The sequence below is a fragment of the Hydra viridissima genome, unplaced genomic scaffold, assembly GCF_058129835.1.
Source record: "Hydra viridissima isolate aposymbiotic clone 2 unplaced genomic scaffold, HvirCarnegie_v1 scaffold_15, whole genome shotgun sequence".
NCBI lineage: Eukaryota > Metazoa > Cnidaria > Hydrozoa > Anthoathecata > Hydridae > Hydra > Hydra viridissima.
In genome coordinates this window covers 7,514,388-7,533,592 of record NW_028324314.1, presented here as the reverse complement: position 1 = coordinate 7,533,592, position 19,205 = coordinate 7,514,388, and the positions used below count along the sequence as shown (strand labels likewise).

The window sequence follows — 19,205 nt, the reverse complement described above, 5'->3', positions numbered from 1 at the left end:
CACATGATAAGTTAGTACAAAACCAAGGTAAAGAGGAAAATGATTTGAGTTGTTCCCCAGTTAGATGAAACTACTAAGTTTAATTGAATAACTATTTAAGATATAGTACAGATATTTATGGGATCTTTAGTTAGACAGAATGACTGGGCAAAATACACATTTTTAGAACAGAAGAAATAATCCTTAAAAAAAGCTGTACATAAACACATTGCCATTCAGTAAAATTTTACAACCAATGTCTTCATCTGTCATCAGTGAGTTGGTGGATTTAGGAAATACATCTGAAAGTAGCTTTGGTGAAGGATTCTCAGAAGGAACTTTAGCATTTAAACTTTTATTCACCCAGTACATCAAATAACTTTAAGAGTTGAGAAGAAATGTTCAACAAAACTACATTAAAGTTCATAGGAAGAAAAAAATTTGCTTAGCTTTCATAAATAAAAGAAAAGTTTTGGTTAATGTTCTTACTTGTTTTATGAAGCCATTATAGTAGAGTCATAGCATAAAAGTAATAATAACAAAATATCATGATGAAGTAGAATGTAATACTATTTCTGTAACTGAAGCCAGTTTCTTCAGTACTTTGAAATATCTTGTTTGAAAAAATACTTTAAATTGACACATAATTCATGACAGATACATTAAATAAGTAAGGATCTTGTGGATTTCTCATAAAAAGATCTTTAATTTTTTTTCACAGAAGTGAAATAATTATTGCAACAATAAATACAGAACTGTTAGGTAAAAGCCAAAACTAGATGTACCTGCATTGTTCAATGCAAGCTTGTTTCAAATATTCTTCGCTTTTTGCTTGGATTAATTCTTCATGAAGAAGCTCTAAGATACTCATCAGTATTGATGATGGAGGCTGTTTGGAAAGAAAAAGAAAACAGTTGTAAATATTCAGAACAAAACACAATTAAATGCCATTGTTCTATGCATTAAGAAAATTTCCAATCAAAAATTTAAGACTGAGAAAACTCACTTCCTCAAGTAAAGAAAGTTCATCAGCTTCAAACCTAATTTTAAAATGCTTCATAGCACCATACTTTTTTTTAATCACATTGTAAGCATCCAGAAAGAATGAAATAGTGGGAAAGTGCTAAAAAAAAAAAAATATTATCTTATTCGAAATGAATTTGTTTTATGTATAACAAAATTTTTAAAGCAAGATAAAAGTGTTTTATGACAGATATAAAAAACAACCTCTATTATGTCTTTTCTTTGATTTATTGGTAATTCTTTATTAATATCTAAAAAGTAAATATTTTGATGATTGCATTATTGCATATTTCAAAAAACTTTGATAACTCAAATTACAATAAATTAAAAATTGATAAATAATTGATAAATAATTGATAAATTAGTTTTTGAAAAAAATTTTTTTTTATAATAGAAAAAAAATAAAAAGGGTGATACTTACAAATAGTGTAACTATTAAATATGGATGAGCATTTCTTGAAAATTTTAACCTACATTTAGTAGCTACACTATTTTGGGGAATTTTAGAATAGATACAGTTAGTTCCAGGTAAGAAAGAATTAATTTTTTAAATGCAAGCATTTTGTTTTTTTAATAAGATGACAAGAAAGAAAAAGAGTTCAACCATTTAGGAAAACATGCCTCATATTTTGCCTCTTACTCATATATGAATACCATTACAAATCACAGTAGAAATTAACAAAAAATTAATAAAAGAAAAAAGTAATATGGTGGATCACAGGGAAAAAAAATTTCATCAAGAAAATGTAAATTTTAACAATTTTTAACAATTATGTCTGATACTTCAAATGTAAAGCCAGATTATTCACTTAACTTTTTACTGAAATGTATTTTTGCAACAAATTTTCACAGAGAAAAATTTAGTAATAGCTGTTACATCAGTGAACTAGAACATAAAGTCTTCTTTTAATGTAAAGCATAAGATGGTTTTCAAAAATTCTAAGGATTCATAATAATGATCTCATGATTTTAAAAGAAATCTTTAAAAAATTAACTTTTGAAGAAAGAATATTGTAAAAAACTTTTTTTTTACATCATATGTTTTGTGTTTTCACATGAGAATTTTGAGTTTGGTTAAATTCCACAAACAAAGTTTTTCAAGTTCTTTAGTCTACACAATAAAAACAAACAAACTGAATGTAAATATGTCAGGTAAGATGAAACAAAACCTATAATGAATAAATACTTCATGAATTATTGCCAAATCCTTTTCAGAACATCAAACTCAAAAAGCTAAATGGTAGAATAGTTGTAGAGAGCAAAATCCTGAGCAAAAGAAAAGCATGGCTACAGCGCATTTGAGAGCTTATAAGCAGCATTCAAAACTCTGAGGTACTAACACATCAGCAAGCAAGAGCAGTTGAAATGATGAAAAGAAATCTTCATGCTAAAATGGTACTCAATACATCAGCACTTTCTATAGCGCAACTTAAAGGAAATATAACAAAGAAAGTTTTAAAAACATTACCAATCAACGTTGGTCAATGTCATGAACTTCTACTCTCTGTTTACCACAAGACATGATGTGAAAACTCAAAAATTAAAACACAATTTAAAATTTGAGTAGAAATATAGCTTCAAATGTTTTCAACTATTTTTGTGATGACGCAAATGTTGTCAACTATTTTTTAACCAAATGTAAAAGACTTTATTGCTATCTATTGCCACAAAAAGAAACTTAAGCAACAAGTCCACATTGTTATTATTTTGGGGATAGAGCCCAAGTAGCTGAACCGAGAGCGCCATCTATATAGAGTGTTTGTAGACATGTATCCACATCCTGTATTGGTAATTTTGAAATCTATTACAACCTTGGAAATAAATTGGCTTTGAAATTTTGGTTTATACATTTTTTAGACCTACTCATGTGAAAGAAAAAAATTATCATAAAATTCCTGAAATAATTAGCACTTCAATGAAAATTTGTGGGATTGTAACCCTCTATGTTCAAATTTTGACACTTTTGCCTCAACTCATTTTCTGTGACAACACTATTATACAGTATGTTGACCTAGCCAATGTTATATAAGTTCTATAGGAACTGACAGCAACTTTTATTAATGTTATTTTTCAATTACATAAGTTATAGAAAATTTATGTTGAGAAAACCATTTAAAACCACTAAAAATGCGTTCAAAAATTGTACTTTTGATTAAAATGGGTAACTTTGTGTTCAAAAACTGTCCAGTTTGCACCAGTGAGTTGATCTGAGTTAGAAAGATGACCATATGCAAAGAAGAAAACCAGGAAAAAAGCTTTTTTTTTTTTTTTTTACAAAACAATAATATTGAGATTTTCCCTTTTTTGCATCTTTTTGAAGCTATTGCTTCAAAAGTTGTTTACTACTATTGTTGCTTAGTGAAATCTGTAAATTATTTAATATATATATCAAGGTTTGCATGAAATTGTTTCAACACAAAAATTAAGAAAAAATAAGAATAAAAAAATTTCTGAAAAAATGAAACTAGATACCTATTAATTTGACATTTCATTTTACAAGAGAAAATCAAGAAAAAAAACATACAGGTAAGAAAGCATTTCACAATTTTCATCATTTTTTCAGCTGTTTTATTTTTTTGGCTGTTTTTTTTTGGAGGGGGTTCATTTTATTCACTCTAATTTTTCAGCCATGTTTTTTACTTTTACAACTATCTTTGTGTCTATTTCAAAATGCTGAATATTGCCAGAGAACATGAGTAAAATAAAAAAGTAATTTGCATGCTTTGTCTTAAAAAGTGCTTCATGCAGTTAACAGCATTTTAAGCAGGTTAAACTTTTCAAATTTATGAAACTTTGACATTTGGGATGCAAGAGTTTCCCAAGATATTTGTAAAACCTGTTGCACCATCTTCAGAAGAAAAGATGAAGGCAGGGATATCACTTTCTCCAAATTGTATAACTTCATGCCCATCCCCATCAGAGTTTAAACCAGCAATCAAAACTGTGACTACCTAACTTGTCAGATCGGCCAATTAAATTTGAATGAGAAACACTCGTTTGAAGTGGACCAAACAAACAACAGGTAAAAAGCTGGTTAAACCCAATACACCTTTGAACTTTACAGCTGCTGGTCAGTAGCTCAATGACACTCCCACCCAGATCAAAGCGTCTACAATTTGAAGGTACTACTATCCAAATACAGTAATTGTCCCCATTAGAAAGCTGTCAGAATAAAAAAGAATTTCAAATGTCAAAACTTTCACTAAAAAACCAAGGATTTATGTAAAAATTTGAATGTTTTTCTTCTAAAAATCACATGTCATGCCAGTTATGTTATGTCATTGAATTATAAGGTTCTCACATGTTTTTTTTATTTTTTACCTTAATTTGTTTTTTTTTAAAAGAAAAATTTAGATATATTTGAAAGATTAATAACTTTTTCAGTCTTCCTAAAACTTTCATTTCACTCCATCAATCACTTTCAGAGAAATTTCATTTCAAATTCTATTTTTTTTTCTTGGAATTCTATATTTATTTTTCTTCTGCATTACATCAGTGAAGTGAACTTTATTGCAATAACTTGGGTCTCTTCAAATTACATTAAAACAAACTTTTAGAATTAGACAAGATCAATTTACTGGATAATACAGTGTTTTTACTTTTATTTTTAGTCACTTTTCTCTTTAGATATTGCATTATTTTTCTGCATCTTTTACATCAGTTAATCATAGAACTACCCATATACTTTATTATAAGAAGGCTTTCCTGTCTAAAAAACATGTCCTTTTTTAAAAAAAAAAAAAATTTTCTAAATTCAAGTTAACATTACATTACAAATTAATAATCATGCATTAGTTAAAGAAATACAAGATGAATTAAAAACAGCAAACCTTTAAGAAACTTCTGTAACTTTTTGATACTTAACAAGCAGCGAAGCAAACTTTTCAAAGCAGGTGGAATAAAATTGCCAAAAGTCTCTTCGTCATTTTCAGGAAAAGACAATAAAGAAACTTTATTAATTAACAGTGGTTTTTTGCTAGTAAAGGTTTTATTTCTTGAGGTTTCCATTGAAGAATGTCTATTTATGAAGCTATCTAAATAAAAATATCACAAAAAGTGTTAAAACTTAACAAGAGATTTAGTGCTTAACGGAATTCAGTGCTTTGTAGAAAACTCTACTTTTATCATTTGAAACTGTGGATAATTTTGATTTAATTGAAAGAGACAGAAAAAAAAAAGAACTCTTACTTCAATTAAATTTTTTTAAAGTAAAGATACCATACATGCTGGTCTTCAAATTATTATCATAATAATGCATTTTGTCAGATAAGAATGAATTTGTTTTATCTATTTTAAACATCAGGAGAAAGTTATTGATTACTTTCTCCCAATATTTAAAATAGATAAGACAAATAAATTCAAATGATTACTTAAAACTTTAACAATTTTTGAAGTATTAACTTTTACTTAAATTAATTTACACTTTAAAAAATTGCATAACAGTTACAAGATCTTTTTTTATTTAAACTCACTTGTTTTGTATGTCCAAAAAAACAAGATTTTTTTAAAAGCAAAAGGTTTTCTGTAACCTTCTAAAATGCCTCTTTGGAAGAACAATTAGGCAGTCTATAAACTTTTAGCCCAATAGGGTAAGTTCTTCAGCTGGGTTTCACAGTGCACTTTGGATGGTAAAATCTTTTATTTGTTAAAAATGAAAATATAATACAATTACAAAAACAAATTTTATTTTACAGCATGCAAGTTACAAACATTAAAAGGTTTATTGTTTTGCTGTCTTTATCTGCATCCATTCATGGTTTACTAGCAGAAACAATGCTGATGCCCCAGTTAATGATATTTGAATAATCCAGAGACTTTAGAAATATGATGACAACACTATACAAACAATTAGATTCAAAATAAAACTGCAGCATTCATAGTATTTGGGTCCAGAGCTAGCAACAGCACACTTTTTCATCATAACTGAAAAATAAAATTAGTAGTAACAATTAAGTCCGACCAAAGCCTAGATCTTCCTTGCAGTGTTCGAGACTTATTTTCCTTTAGAACATTTTTTGAAGCAACAATTATTGAATCCAATTTTATCACAGTTCCCATGTAGACACTTGGTTTGAAAAGTCATCTGAAACAGTAGGAGCCTGTATCAATAATTGCCATGAGCTAGGAACTACTATGATTCAATATTTCAATGACACTATTAAGTTAAGAAGGACAAAAACAATTTTTGCTAAGTGCAATTGTTAATCTCAAAGTTAAAATTATTAACTATTGATCACTGTTAAACTGTTTATTCCTAAAAACTTACTGTATAAATATTCTGTTTAACATTAGACAACTACTTTCCAAAAACTTTCAATAAATATTTAATTTTAATATGAAATTTAAATTTTATATTATGACCTTTTTATGAAATTTCTATTATAAATAAACTATATCTATGTATTATACATAATCAATATTTTTCACGTTTCCAGTCTCAGACAATCAAATTATGAATCAGTGAAAATGTTTCTATTAGTTATCTTAAAAACTTTTTATACTTAGAACAAAGAACTTAATAGTTAAATATATATTATTTTTTAAAACTTTTTTAAAATTTTCTGAATAAATTTTTTCACACAAATTTATTGATAAAATTAATTTTGAAAGTTCAATTATATGATTTGATTTCAAAATCCTTCACTGAAATTTTGAAAGAATGTTTTCAATTGTCAAATAAAATAAATTCTGCAGTCCACTAAATGTTCTATTAAATAACACATTTGGTTTTAAAATTGTTAACTATTTAGAAAATTATTGAGACTGAATGTTAATTTCAACAACCATATGCACTTTCCAGAACCTCTTCTGAGATATGCTTTCTATAACTTAAAATTCACACTTAATGCAGTTCATACTAATACCAGTTTTAGAAAACAACCACATTGGTGATAATCCACAATTGTGTTTTTTCTTTAATTTTGCTTTCTACTCTTATTACAAAACAGTTTTATAGTAATCCAAAGTTTGAAAAGCACTAATACAAAAACTTCACACCTTATCATAAGAATTTTTATCATTTGATTCAAAGCAAAGAGTCAAATGATAAAAATTCAAACTTTTGCTTTAACAGAAGTTCTGTCATAGTTTGATTAGAATTTATTTTTAAAAAAATACAAGAAGTATTTATAGAAGAGAAAAATAACCATTACTCTCTTCATGAGGAATCTCTTTTAGCTGTTTGTCACTAACACCAATACCACATAAAAAACTAAAAAAAAGGTTTCATCATTACACAATTTCTATACAAAAATCATTGTTTGTATTTCCATAAGATTGAAGTGTTACTCCAATCTTATGGAAATACAATTCATTCCTACATTTTAAAAGATGCATAAGTTTATATAAAATGCTTTAAACAAACCTTTGTTGACAACAATTTAGAGAGGAGCCAATGCAGTATTTTTCAACAACTTTTTGTCCTTCCTAATGTTAAAAACAAATCTAAAACAACCCAACAATCATTTTCTATCTATCAAAAAGAGTCAATCAAGAGAATGATTTATTTCTGGTCTTTTTTAAAGCATACATATAACCTTATGTGAAATCTCTTATTATAAGTCTTCCAACTTTCTAGGAAATAACACCCATTTTGTATCTGTATAAGATAATTAACTTACTAAAATAAACAATTTTGGTAAATCTTCAGTTGTATACCTACATCTCCAAAATATTAATTTTTAACAAAAAAGTTTTATTTGCTTGTAATTTATTTTTTAACACCATGTTACTATGCAGTACAGGTAATCATTTCCAAAATAAATGTTTTTACTGTGTTTCTTTTAAGGTGGTAAGAAACATTTATTTTCAGTGTGATTCTACTCATCAACAGATTTATGGTTTTGAAATGATAACAAAATGATCTTTATTAAAAAGAGAAAACATTTTCTAGCTTGGATTAGAATAATGGTTAACAAAAAACTAATATATAATTAATACTAAAATTAATTAAAAAACTAATAAATAAAAAATTTTAGTAAAAATTAAACTTAGTCTTACTGAAACAATTAGAGAACTATCCTTAGAATTCTCAGCATAGCGACATAAAGAAAGTAAGCTAAAATTTAAAAAAGGTTATTTAAGAAATAATCATATTATATTAATTTTGAAGAACCAAATCAGATATGGAATTTAAATTTCAATTGAACTTAAGTGTAAAGTGTTTAATACACACCTTGACATAACATAAACTAATAATAAAACAGTGTATCAGAATTAAACTCCAGATATCGATTTCCAGTGTTGCAGTACCTTAGGCAATTGCTCTCTGCTTTTGAAGACACTGCACTAATTTACCTCCAACTTTGCAACCCCATATTTATTGAAATGGGAAAAGCAGATATCAATAAGAATGATGAATAAAACAAAGATGCTACAGCTTTTTACCTTAAAGTTTCGCTTCCTTCTTCAATCAAATCTGAAGTGTTAAATACCTAAAGTTAGAACTAGAAGAATAAAACTTGTTTAAAAAAAAATGGAGAAAATTTTCCTGAAAAATTTTGTTGTCTCTTTTTAAAAATTGCACTTTTTGTAATTGGTAAAAAATTCAACAACTTGCTTGAAGTTTTCGTTTTTCTTCTCTGAGTTCATCAAATATTCTCCAATTCTCTGCACTAAACTTTCTTTTCTTAAAAAATTTAACAATATATTTACAAAAAATAACTATGCAGATAACAGTGAAAAAATGAAAATGGTAAAAAATGAAAAACTAAATGATACTAGTAAGTATTATAGTGAAATATTTTCATCTAATATAAAAGATTTACCGAAGTATTTTCGAAATAGGTCATCTTGGAAAACAAAGCAGCTGAAAAGTCTTTAAAAATCCTGCAGCTTCTTACATCATTCAAACAACTTTTTTTTTTTTCACTTAAGCAATCATAAAATCTAGATAGACTTTCTAGTCTACAAACTAAACAAAAACTATTTACTCTTACTAGAAATAAGCAAGTAAGTTAGAAGATTAAACAAGCAAAAATAATTTAAACAAATTCATTTGTATTAATTTTAACATCAATAACATTTTTGGTAATATTTAAAAGATGCTGAGTTTTTGATGGTTAATAAAAAGAATACAACTCATATACAAATACATGATATTTTCAAAACTGATAACAAAATTATACTCAGTTATATCTTCTCTCATTTTCTGTAATAATATCTGTTCAACTATGCTCAAATAGTAAAACAATTATATAATAAACTGAAACCAGTTGGGAGCTTTAAAATATTTAATTGGAGATTTAAACTGGTAAATAAAAAGAAGTAACCATAAATAAAAAAAAAAAAAAAAAGAAGAATCCAAAAAGAATAGTGTTTTTTCTAAAATGTGTATTTCAAATTTACCAAACATATTTACAAAATTGCCTATTGGTATTGCACACTACAAATATCAGTTTCTAAACATTTCCACACCTCTTCTTAAACCAATACTTATTGTTAAAAAATTAATTATTGCATACAAAGGCTCTTAAAACCTAAAAACACAATTATATTCTCCTTTTAATCAACAAAGTTCAAATTTTATGTGAAAACTTTAAACAGAAAAAATAATTTTAACAAAATATGAAACAGAAGACTTTAACATGAAAAATATTTATACATACTTGGATCTATATAACAGAAATAAATATTGGAGCTATAGTTAATTAAAAGCATTGATATTATCTAAATAATAGAAGAAAATTGAGGTCATTACAAAACAAAGTTGTTTAAATAAATCTTATGACGCTTGTATTTTAAACAATAGACTAACAAATAAGTATTAAGTGAGACTTGATTAAAGAAGAATATAGTACTTATGAGTTATAAATATTTTTTCAAAAACACTACTAGAAATTGATTCTTCTATAAAGATCTAGGAATTTACTTTAAAAATGGGTAATAAGAAAAGAATAAAAAAGGTGAAGGACATCAATTAGACTTCATAAAACTCTTGCTTTTTGCGATGATAAGGTAAGGAGGAAAACGGGGAGAACCAAGAAATCCCAAAGTCTCCACCAAAAGTGTCTTTCATACGATCTTTCCTGTAAAGAAAAAGCAAAATAAAAATCTCATACTTTCTTATTTGTAACAAAAGTTTTATTTAATAAAAAAAGAAAAATAAAGAATAAAGTATTTTTTTGCATTTTTTGTAAAAACTTGCACAATAATGCATAGACACTTCTACTCATAAATATTCAAATGACAGAGATTTTTTAAAAAATGCTTAAATTTTATATAAATTTTTTTTTTATTATTTTTGTAATATTGGTAAATTATGGTGATGTAAAGACAGATAGGTAATTTAAATAAAATAATGCTGAAACAAAAATCTTTCAATTTTTGTGTTAAGATTATAGACACTGAGAAACATAAACATTTAATGATTTGTTTGTATTAAACTTCAAAAAGTTAAGTTATGGTATAATTGTTATGGTACAAGAATGGTATAATAAGTTATGGTACAAGAAATATTAACAGCCATACATATTACAAATAGTATGAATAGTATGAATAAAACTGTTGATGACTGGAAACATGTTTTTTGGACTAGTAAGTCAAAGTTGCAAACTTTTGGTTTATAGAGAAAAGTATTTGTTTAAAGAGAAGTTGGTGAAGGTATGATAAAAGAGTATGTGTTGTCAACTGTAAAATATATTGGAGGTAGTGTCATGGTGTGGATTTGTTTTGGTTGTAACAACACTGATGATATTGCTAAAATATAGAGAATAATGATGAAAGAAGTTTGTTTTGGCATTTTAAAAAATTATCCCAATCTTTCAGGAAGTCTGATAATTGGAGAACCATTCATTTTTCAAGAAGATAATGACCCAAAACATTCCTCAAAACTTTCTAGAAATCATTTAAGTGAATTAGAAAATGATAAAATAATTGAAAGAATGATTTGGCCTCCTCAATCACAAATATCAATCATTAACATTACTGATATTTCTTCTGTATTATTTAATAGTAAATATTTCAAACAATAATATATATATATATATATATATATATATATATATATATATATATATATATATATATATTAAGTTTAGAAACACTACAAACATTGACATTTTAATTTTTGAAATAAACTTTCATCAAAATTCAATTGTTTCTAAAAATTTGCACAGGAGCCTTTTTAAAAAAAGATTAAATTTTAATTAACGGTTATAATTTTTTATTTTTGCAGTTTGTATAATGAGTTGAATTAACAAAAAGAATATTTCATAAAAATATCAGCTGATTTGATAAAGTTTATGAAATTCAGCTGATTTGATAAAGTTATGATTTAAAAACTGCAAAAAATTTGGTGTTTCTAAACTTTTGCACACTACTGTATGTATAAAAAACTTCAGTATAAAATAATAGGCTGACCAATTTCCTTGCTTTTCATGTGCTTCTTTTTTTAAATGCTCGATTCCCTGTAGTAAAAACATAATTTTTAAGAATCAGATTTCCTCTGTAGCTATTAAAAAAACAATTTATTATTATTTTTGAATTTTACAATTATCATTACTTTGGAAACAAAGGCATTTTTTTATTTTATATTGAAGCATAGGGACAAGACCTCTGCTCATACTTTAAACATATGATTTTAAGTACCTACTCATACTTCTTTGAAGTATGAGTAGGTACTTAAAATCAAAGATATTTAGAAAAAATAGCTTTTTAATTTTAGAAAACTTTATAAGTTAATAATTCAAAACCTCTTTTGTTGTATTTATTTGTTATTGCTGTGCTTGACAACAACAACAACAAAAGATTTTGAACACAATGTGACAATGAATTTCTGAAGTAAAACTTAAGAAATTTTTATAAATATCAAATACTTACAGTTTCATCATGCATTACAGAATTTATTTGTGTACAGAACATAATCAAAGTGAATAAGCCAAATAATAACCCTTCAAAGAGGAGAAACACAATAAAAATAATTGTAGTCGGAGGTGAAAATATTGTACAACCTAAAAAAGAAAAGAAAAACATTTAAAAATAAATTATAGTTTATAAAACAAGAGGTCATCAATTCAACAAAATATTGATTCTGGCATTAGTGATAGTCAAACTAACTTAACAATTTTTATTGCCCTTGGCAAAAAATTAAATAAAAGTAAGCTCATATAAAAAGAGGAAAAAAAAAAAAAAAAGGAGTAGGGGGAGGGGGGAGGGGTGGAAGTGTGAAATTGGTAAACAGCTACTTTATAGCCATGAATAGCAATATTTAAGCATTAGTCATTTAGAAAATATTCTTAGCCAATTATAAATTCTGAAAGCTGTATAAATATTTTTGTCATTATTACTCACTATTATTCTACAACTTAACCTTGATTTCTTTATTTCAATGTTTTTACTTGACCTTTTAATGGTTTCCCTCATATTGTTTGCTACTGTTTTTGGAAATAGCAGTAGAAAACAATATGAGCCCACGACTAAGTGTTTAAATTTTTGAAAAATATTCAGAAAGTTAATCCTGTAAAATAAGAAACATTTTGAAATCTTTTTAATTGAATTCATAAGTTTTCAACAAATATTTGAGTATCTCTCACCTTTCCAGTCATTATCAGAACATTTAAAGACATAATGAATAGCCAGAGCCATTGCATAAGCAGACAATGTCATAATATAAAACTAAAAGATCAATTAAAAAAAACTTAAATAACAAACCAGGGATAGATCTTAAAAATATTTTTTCAGCGTAAAATTATGCAGAAATCACAATTTTTTTACACCATTTTATCAATTGAAAAAAAAAGATGGATTCTTAAAAAAAAATTACTCCAAACATTTGTGTAAATTTACTCCAAATTTTGTACACTTTTTTCAGTATAAGTATTTACTCAAATTTTTTTTGATTTTTGAATTTACAAAAATTTATTTGAGTATTGTGCTTTGAAATGTTTCTAAATGCTTGTGATATGCTTTGTTAATGTTACCAGGTGCCGAGAGATATCCTTGATTAATTAGAAGAATCTCTTACTGAAAAACTTACAAACCTTAACAGTTTGTTGAATGATGGTGATCAACTAATAATAATGATTATTTCATTGTTTACATTTACGCTCTGTCTTTGGTTTAAAAGCTGATCTACTTATACTAAGATACTAAAACAATAAAATTAAATATTTCTTTTGGTGATGTGCACACTAACATTCAAAAGCTTTTGTTGTGGTGACATTCACATAGCACAAAGTTAAAATTTGAGTTTATTGTCTTGCAATTATTTCTCTGATCTTCTAGAATAAAATTAGTGTTGTTAAAAATCAATAACAAGAAGAGTCTTGTTATTACTTAAGTTAGTCTTGATTGATTCAAACCTTTACAAGACAAGACTGAAATATCTTGTGTCACTCAGTCTTTTCTTTTCTTGCTAAGTCTTGCTAAAAAATATTAAAAGATTTCATTTCAATTCATGACACAGATCCTTAGTCACAAGCAATTTGGCACAAAAAATTTATTCAGAAATCTATGTTGCAACACTTCAGTTCGCAAATATCTAAAGATGTTTTTTTAGCTTTATCCAGAGAGATGATAGTTGAGTTAGCTATGATTTCAATGCCTACACCCCATCTTTAGAACTTTTTATAGGAACAAATTTTAAAAATTGTGCATATACGCCAGATTTGAGATTTTACACTGAATATTGGAGTAGTTATTTGTATACGCTACTCTAAAACTCTAAATTTTTCAGGATTGTCTTACAGAAGTAATCACATTTTTTAAGTGTAATTACTTAAAAAGATGATTTAAATAGGATTTTATTCATACTTCATGTTTGTTAGAGCTTTGCAACTGATTGATTTGTACCACAAAAAAAAACTCACAGTAAATAGAACAAAATACTTTTGGTTGAATTCTCCAACACAATTATTGATCCTAGAAACATGTAGAAAAATTTTAAATAATCAACAATAACTGTTAACAAATGATAAATCACACAAAAATGATACAACTGATATATAACATGAAAAAATATTTTACTAAAAAAAAAATCAAGTAAAAAAAGTTAAAATACTACATAAACAAAAATACCATGGACAGTGATGATCCATTTTTCTTATACAACGTTGACAAGTACTACAGTGGTGTGCACGCTCTGTCTTAATGCATTCGCACCGTGTACAACGAATGACAACATCACCAGACTTTAAGCCTAAATGTTTTACATTTTCATCTGTAAAGTTTCCTTTAGGTATAGTTCCCTACAAAAAAAAAAAAAAAAAAAAAAAAAAGAAAATACATTTAAGTAATAATATTTTTGTTGTATTGTGGTAACAAACCATTGAAAAAAAAAAAAAAAAAAAACAGGTGTATCATAATTAATTTTTCTTGATTTAAAATTAGAAAAGAAAACTTCAAACTTCGTGTAAACTAAAAAAGGGATTTATTTGTTAATTGAGGATCAATAATGGCATTAAAATCCATTATAAATTTCAAATCAAAAACAGATAATGAAGTCATGAATATTGATGAACCAATATTTTGCTATTATTTGAGACTTTTTTTCTCCTTAATGCTATGATTTGGTAGGAAAAACTTTGCTCCAGATACAGTGGTTTTCATAAATTTAGACGCACTCATATTTGAGAACTTAATTTTTAGTTTTTTAACAATAAAACAATAACGAAAAAAGATTTTGGTTTAGTTTTTTTTCTATTTATTAGATAAATACATACAGAATACAAAATTTTTAAAAAATTTACAAAAAAAATGCAAACACTAAGTAATAATTAGGTACAACTACATTGTATTAAAAAAATAAGACAAAAAAAATTGTAGACGCACGATACATTAGGAGGCATAATTTATGAACCAATCACTATTTTGTGTATCCACCTTTTGCTTAAATACAACTAAGAACTCTTCTAGGCATAGACTCAACAAGATTTTTGCTCATCGCTTCTGGGACCTTATACCAGGTCTCCTTAAGGACGTCCTTCAGCTGGCCAAGTGTGGAAGTTTGAACCTTTGCCAATTCACAGTCAATCCAAGCCCAAATGTTTTCAATTGGGTTCAAATCAGGTGAGTATGGAGGCCACGGTGTTGTCTTGATATTATTATCGTTAAACCACTCCATTGTATAGTATGCAGTATGTGCAGTAGCGCCATCTTGTTGAAGTTTCCATGGTTTATCATTGAGCATAAGCAGGTCATTTGATGGAATTAGTTTGTTTTCCAGTACTTCTACGTATATTCTGGAGTTGATTCTTTCGGTGTATGTTTGGCACATACCAACACCTTTGTAATTGAAGCATGACCAGATTCCTATCAAGCCTCCTCCACTTTGCACAGTCAGTCTAATGTACCTGGCGTAATACTTTTCGTGAGCCATTCTTTTGACTGTTATGTTAGATTTGCGATTGATGAGCTCAAAGTTACTCTCATTACTCCACGTAATGTTTTTCCATTGTTCTATTGTCCAATACCTTCTTTCACGACACCATTTTAGTCTCCTTTGTTTATCATATGGACGCAAGAGCGGTTTCTTCAAAGCAGAGTAGACTCCAATCTTGTATTTGATAAGTATTCGACGGACTGTGCTTTTAGAAATAGATGTATTTTGCGTTGTATTGAATTCTATGTTCAATTCTTTGTAACTAATTCTTGGATTAGCTCTGACAGCTCTAAAAAGGGCACTATTGTCCTTTCTGGTGGTTGACAAGGGTCTACCTGGCCTCGCTTTCTCGCTGGCACCACCAGTGTGAAGAAAGTTTTGCTTCGTTGTCCGAATGCATTTCTCAGAGACTCCAATTAACCTGGCGATTTCTCTATTACTTTTGGTTCCTTCTTTGATGTGAGCAATGATTTGCCATCTTTCAGCTTGAGTGATACGTCTTTTGCCCATTTTTCGCGTCTTTTTAGTGCAAAACTAACTTAACTTTTGTTTACTTGTTAAATAATGATTAACTAAATCCAGGTAAGTTATACTTATACAAGTTTTTTTGACAAAATCAATTAATTTAGGCCTATTAATGAGAAATATGGAAAAAAATTACTAACTATCAACTAACAAGGTATAAGACTTTTTTGATTGTGCACCTAAATTTATGAATAAAATAAAATCAAGCTTATCAATTAACTTTTTTGTGTTAATTGGTATAAAATGAATAATAAACATCCTGTAAAAAAAATTAAGGTACTCTATAATAATTTCACTTTCTCTACTAATTTATATACCAAACATAGCGGTAGCACTTTTATTTTATTTTTATTTTAAGCATTTTCTTACATATATGTAAAAAAAAAAAATGAGTGCGTCTAAATTTATGAAAACCACTGTATAAGGAATGGTAAAACTTATGCTTATTTTATAGTTTCTTAACCAAATTTGTTCCCAGTTTACTTGAAAAAAAAAAAATTTTTTATTCAGACTTTCTTACCTATCTATTGATCTACTTATCTAAGTGATCTACTCATTCTACTTCACAGTATTTCAATATGAAACTTATTTAAAAAAAAAAAAAAAAAATTTATTGAAAAACATTAAATCTAAGTTCATTTAATCTAATTTAAAAAACTTTAATGCAGAAAATCCTAATTATTTATTTTTAAATGTAATTAGATAGGCAATTTGTGAAAGGAAACTAAACCGTGTTATTTAAATTAAATATCATTTCATATAGCTACTCTATATTGGATGTTGAAGATCAGTCTCTGTCAACTTTTTAGGTATTTAGACCTAAAAAAGCAGATATGGAACTAACAGCATCAAATGAAAGAGTATATTTTTCTACATCAAAATTTATATTTAATTAGAAATAATATATTACATACAATAAATTAGTCTTATCAAATATCTAGGAACATAAACAGCAAGTGAAAAATTCTGAACTCATGATGATGGGATATGCCATTTTATTTAGTTATTATACTTTACCTTACCTACAAGTTATATTTTAAATAACAGCAAAAATTCAAACCAGGAAATTATGCAAAGGAGATTATAAAAACCAACTAAAACAAAAGCTCATAATGTGCCATTTCTTATCGTTTAATACCATAACTCAACAGTGTATTAAAGAAATGCACATATGACTAACTCTGATGACATTTTTACTGTGGTTATTATGTCAGATTAAAAAAAAACATCTTGTAATATTCCAAAGCATCCATCTACTGAATAGAAAATTGTTTCTATTCTAACAAGCCTATAGAATACCAAGGCCTTAAGCACCTCACATAGCTAGAGTGTTAAAAAAAGACTATAATTATAAACAATATATGTATTTTTATAGGAATCAGTATTCCATATTTATAAAAATATAAATTTAAAACCAGAAAATTTATTGAGAAATGTTGTCATAGTCATAGATTAAAAGGACAATAAAGTAAGCTTCCCTTATGTTTAGGGGCAAATTTTATCCACTGCCTTTATTACTACACGAAAACCTTTTAAACATTGCTTTTAAACCATCTTAAATGCAAGCAGAATTTTATGCAAGCTGGTGTTGACCTTCATTTTGAGATTTGATTTGTCATGAAAGCAATTTTTGAAATCAGAAAACTTGCCTATTAGATCACTGTTTCTATATGGATGCATTTTTGGCCATATAAATTACTGATTCAATGTTAAATTCCAAAAGATATTCAGTAATCAAAAAACTACGTACAAAGTCAGAGACTACTATCTGTTGTAATGGGAATTATTCAGTTGAGTATCTATTATTCAACTACTATCTGTGTAAATCTATTAAGTTGATATTATTTCAAAATAATTATTTTAGAAAACTTGCTAAAAACTATTTAACTAAAAATTTCAGTCTCAAAACTCTATATTTACAATGGAAAGTTTTTATCGTGATTTTTATTTTATCTTTGTTCTCAAATCACTAGTACTAGTCCTATGATATGAACACTACTCTCAATACCAGTCATAGATATGACTAGTGTTAGAAAACAGGGAGGGACTAGGAAAGGTAATACCCCTAGCAATTTTTTGTATTGACTTATATCTTGGTGATTCAAATGCACTAAAAGAGAAATCCTGAGAAATCAGGTAACTTTATAAAAGGTCTATGGACCATTTCATTAAACTATCATTAGAGTTAGTGTTAGAAAGTATAAATATTATTTACAAACTTACAATCCTATGAAACTTATCAAATACAGTTTTTAGTTTAATTTAATGTAACTTTTTTTGCAGATGATACTTCTGAACTTGGGGAATATACACTCTTTGAAGACAAATTTGGACAAGAAAAACTCCTAGGGAAGTACTGGAGAATACAAAGTTAACTTGTCATAATTCATTTTGATGTTAAATAGTTTGAATCTGAAAGTCAAGAAAATTGAGAATCTGAAATACAAGTTAAGGTTGGCTTTTGGTAGCTTTCACAGTTACAGGGTTTAATAATCTGGGACATCTATGAAAGTTTTCAATAGATAAGCTAACTGCATATTTTAAAAATTCAAATAAGGAGACTCCAAGATAATCTCAATACAATCTCTCACCTCCTACTCTCCTCTTGTGAAGCCTGATAGATTGTATTCATTACCAATAAAAATATAACCTGTATTAATTTTATCGACCTTTATTTTGTTGCAATTATATTAATATTTAGTTTCAAGACCACATTATCACGTTATCTTTACTATATTACATTATGATACTAAAAATTTTTCTTTGAAATGATATTTAATGTAAGTTTTGAAGAAAGGAAACATTTTAAAAATAAGTACATTAAAACCACAGTAACATAATTTTATTAATCAACTATATAATTATCGCCTAATTGATATTTCGGCCAATAATTAAACTTACAGGGTTTGTAGTCATGGCTCGAAGATGAGAACAACCTGCTAAAATAGCACAGCAGCTAAACAATACTGCGTGAATGTAACTCCATGGAGAACCAGGGAGAAAAGGAAGAAGTATAACACCAATTACAACAAATTCACCAAATAAAATTAGGATATAAGTAAGTCCAGAGCACGTAATTCCTAATCCGTCAACTACAAACCAATCAGGTCTACAACGACAGCACTGAACTTTCATTTTCGTAGTGTCAGTACTTTCAGCTGTATCAGCAGTCTGCTTATTACTAACTTCTGCCACTATTTTAGAATAAGAATCTAAATTTTTGCTAATTATGTCTTCAACTTTGATATACTCAGTCATAATAAAGCATCTTTTATGAAAAAACTGTCAACATAATTTTATACTGCTATGCGACATCTATCCGCCATGTTACAAAACAGTTTTAACCAAAAACTCGGCAAAT

At 27.1% G+C, this 19,205-nt stretch overlaps 2 protein-coding genes across 11 annotated transcripts in view; both read right to left on the bottom strand.

The window, feature by feature from the left end:
• LOC149878445 (uncharacterized) overlaps positions 1–8,913 on the bottom strand; it is a 29,620-nt gene extending 20,707 nt beyond the window's left edge. For 6 of the 10 annotated variants that reach the window (XR_016447566.1, XR_016447569.1, XM_090072741.1 and 3 more), the window contains exons 1-10: positions 8,769–8,913; positions 8,561–8,629; positions 8,389–8,435; positions 8,002–8,059; positions 7,367–7,428; positions 7,149–7,213; positions 4,833–5,036; positions 1,207–1,253; positions 986–1,102; positions 765–868 (exon numbers count right to left, since the gene is read on the bottom strand). Coding sequence is in view for 6 of the 10 variants with exons in the window: in XM_090072741.1 (XP_089928867.1) it covers positions 765–868; positions 986–1,102; positions 1,207–1,253; positions 4,833–5,036; positions 7,149–7,213; positions 7,367–7,428; positions 8,002–8,059; positions 8,389–8,435; positions 8,561–8,629; positions 8,769–8,792 (797 nt within the window). In the remaining 4 variants the exon portion in view is untranslated. The remainder of the gene's footprint in view (positions 1–764; positions 869–985; positions 1,103–1,206; positions 1,254–4,832; positions 5,037–7,148; positions 7,214–7,366; positions 7,429–8,001; positions 8,060–8,388; positions 8,436–8,560; positions 8,630–8,768) is intronic. The other 4 variants (XR_016447568.1, XR_016447567.1, XM_090072742.1 and 1 more) reach the window with 1 other exon arrangement.
• Positions 8,914–9,847: 934 nt separating this feature from the next.
• Positions 9,848–19,205, bottom strand: LOC149878444 (palmitoyltransferase ZDHHC3-like). The gene is made up of 7 exons (XM_090072740.1): positions 18,746–19,205; positions 14,017–14,186; positions 13,809–13,860; positions 12,534–12,615; positions 11,821–11,951; positions 11,362–11,408; positions 9,848–10,028 (listed from the first exon to the last, which is right to left on the bottom strand). The coding sequence occupies exons 1-7, from the start codon at positions 19,100–19,102 to the stop codon at positions 9,920–9,922; spliced, it is 948 nt and encodes a 315-aa protein (XP_089928866.1). The 5' UTR covers positions 19,103–19,205; the 3' UTR covers positions 9,848–9,919.

Excerpts from the sequence above, each read along its gene's own strand:
- LOC149878444 (XM_090072740.1), bottom strand. The coding sequence starts at position 19,102 with ATGACTGAGTATATCAAAGTTGAAGACATAATTAGCAAAAATTTAGAT. Across the intron at positions 13,861-14,016 it reads ATGGATCATCACTGTCCATG|GATCAATAATTGTGTTGGAG; the intron begins GTATTTTTGTTT and ends ACATGTTTCTAG. Across the intron at positions 12,616-13,808 it reads AGTATTTTGTTCTATTTACT|TTTTATATTATGACATTGTC; the intron begins GTGAGTTTTTTT and ends TTGATCTTTTAG.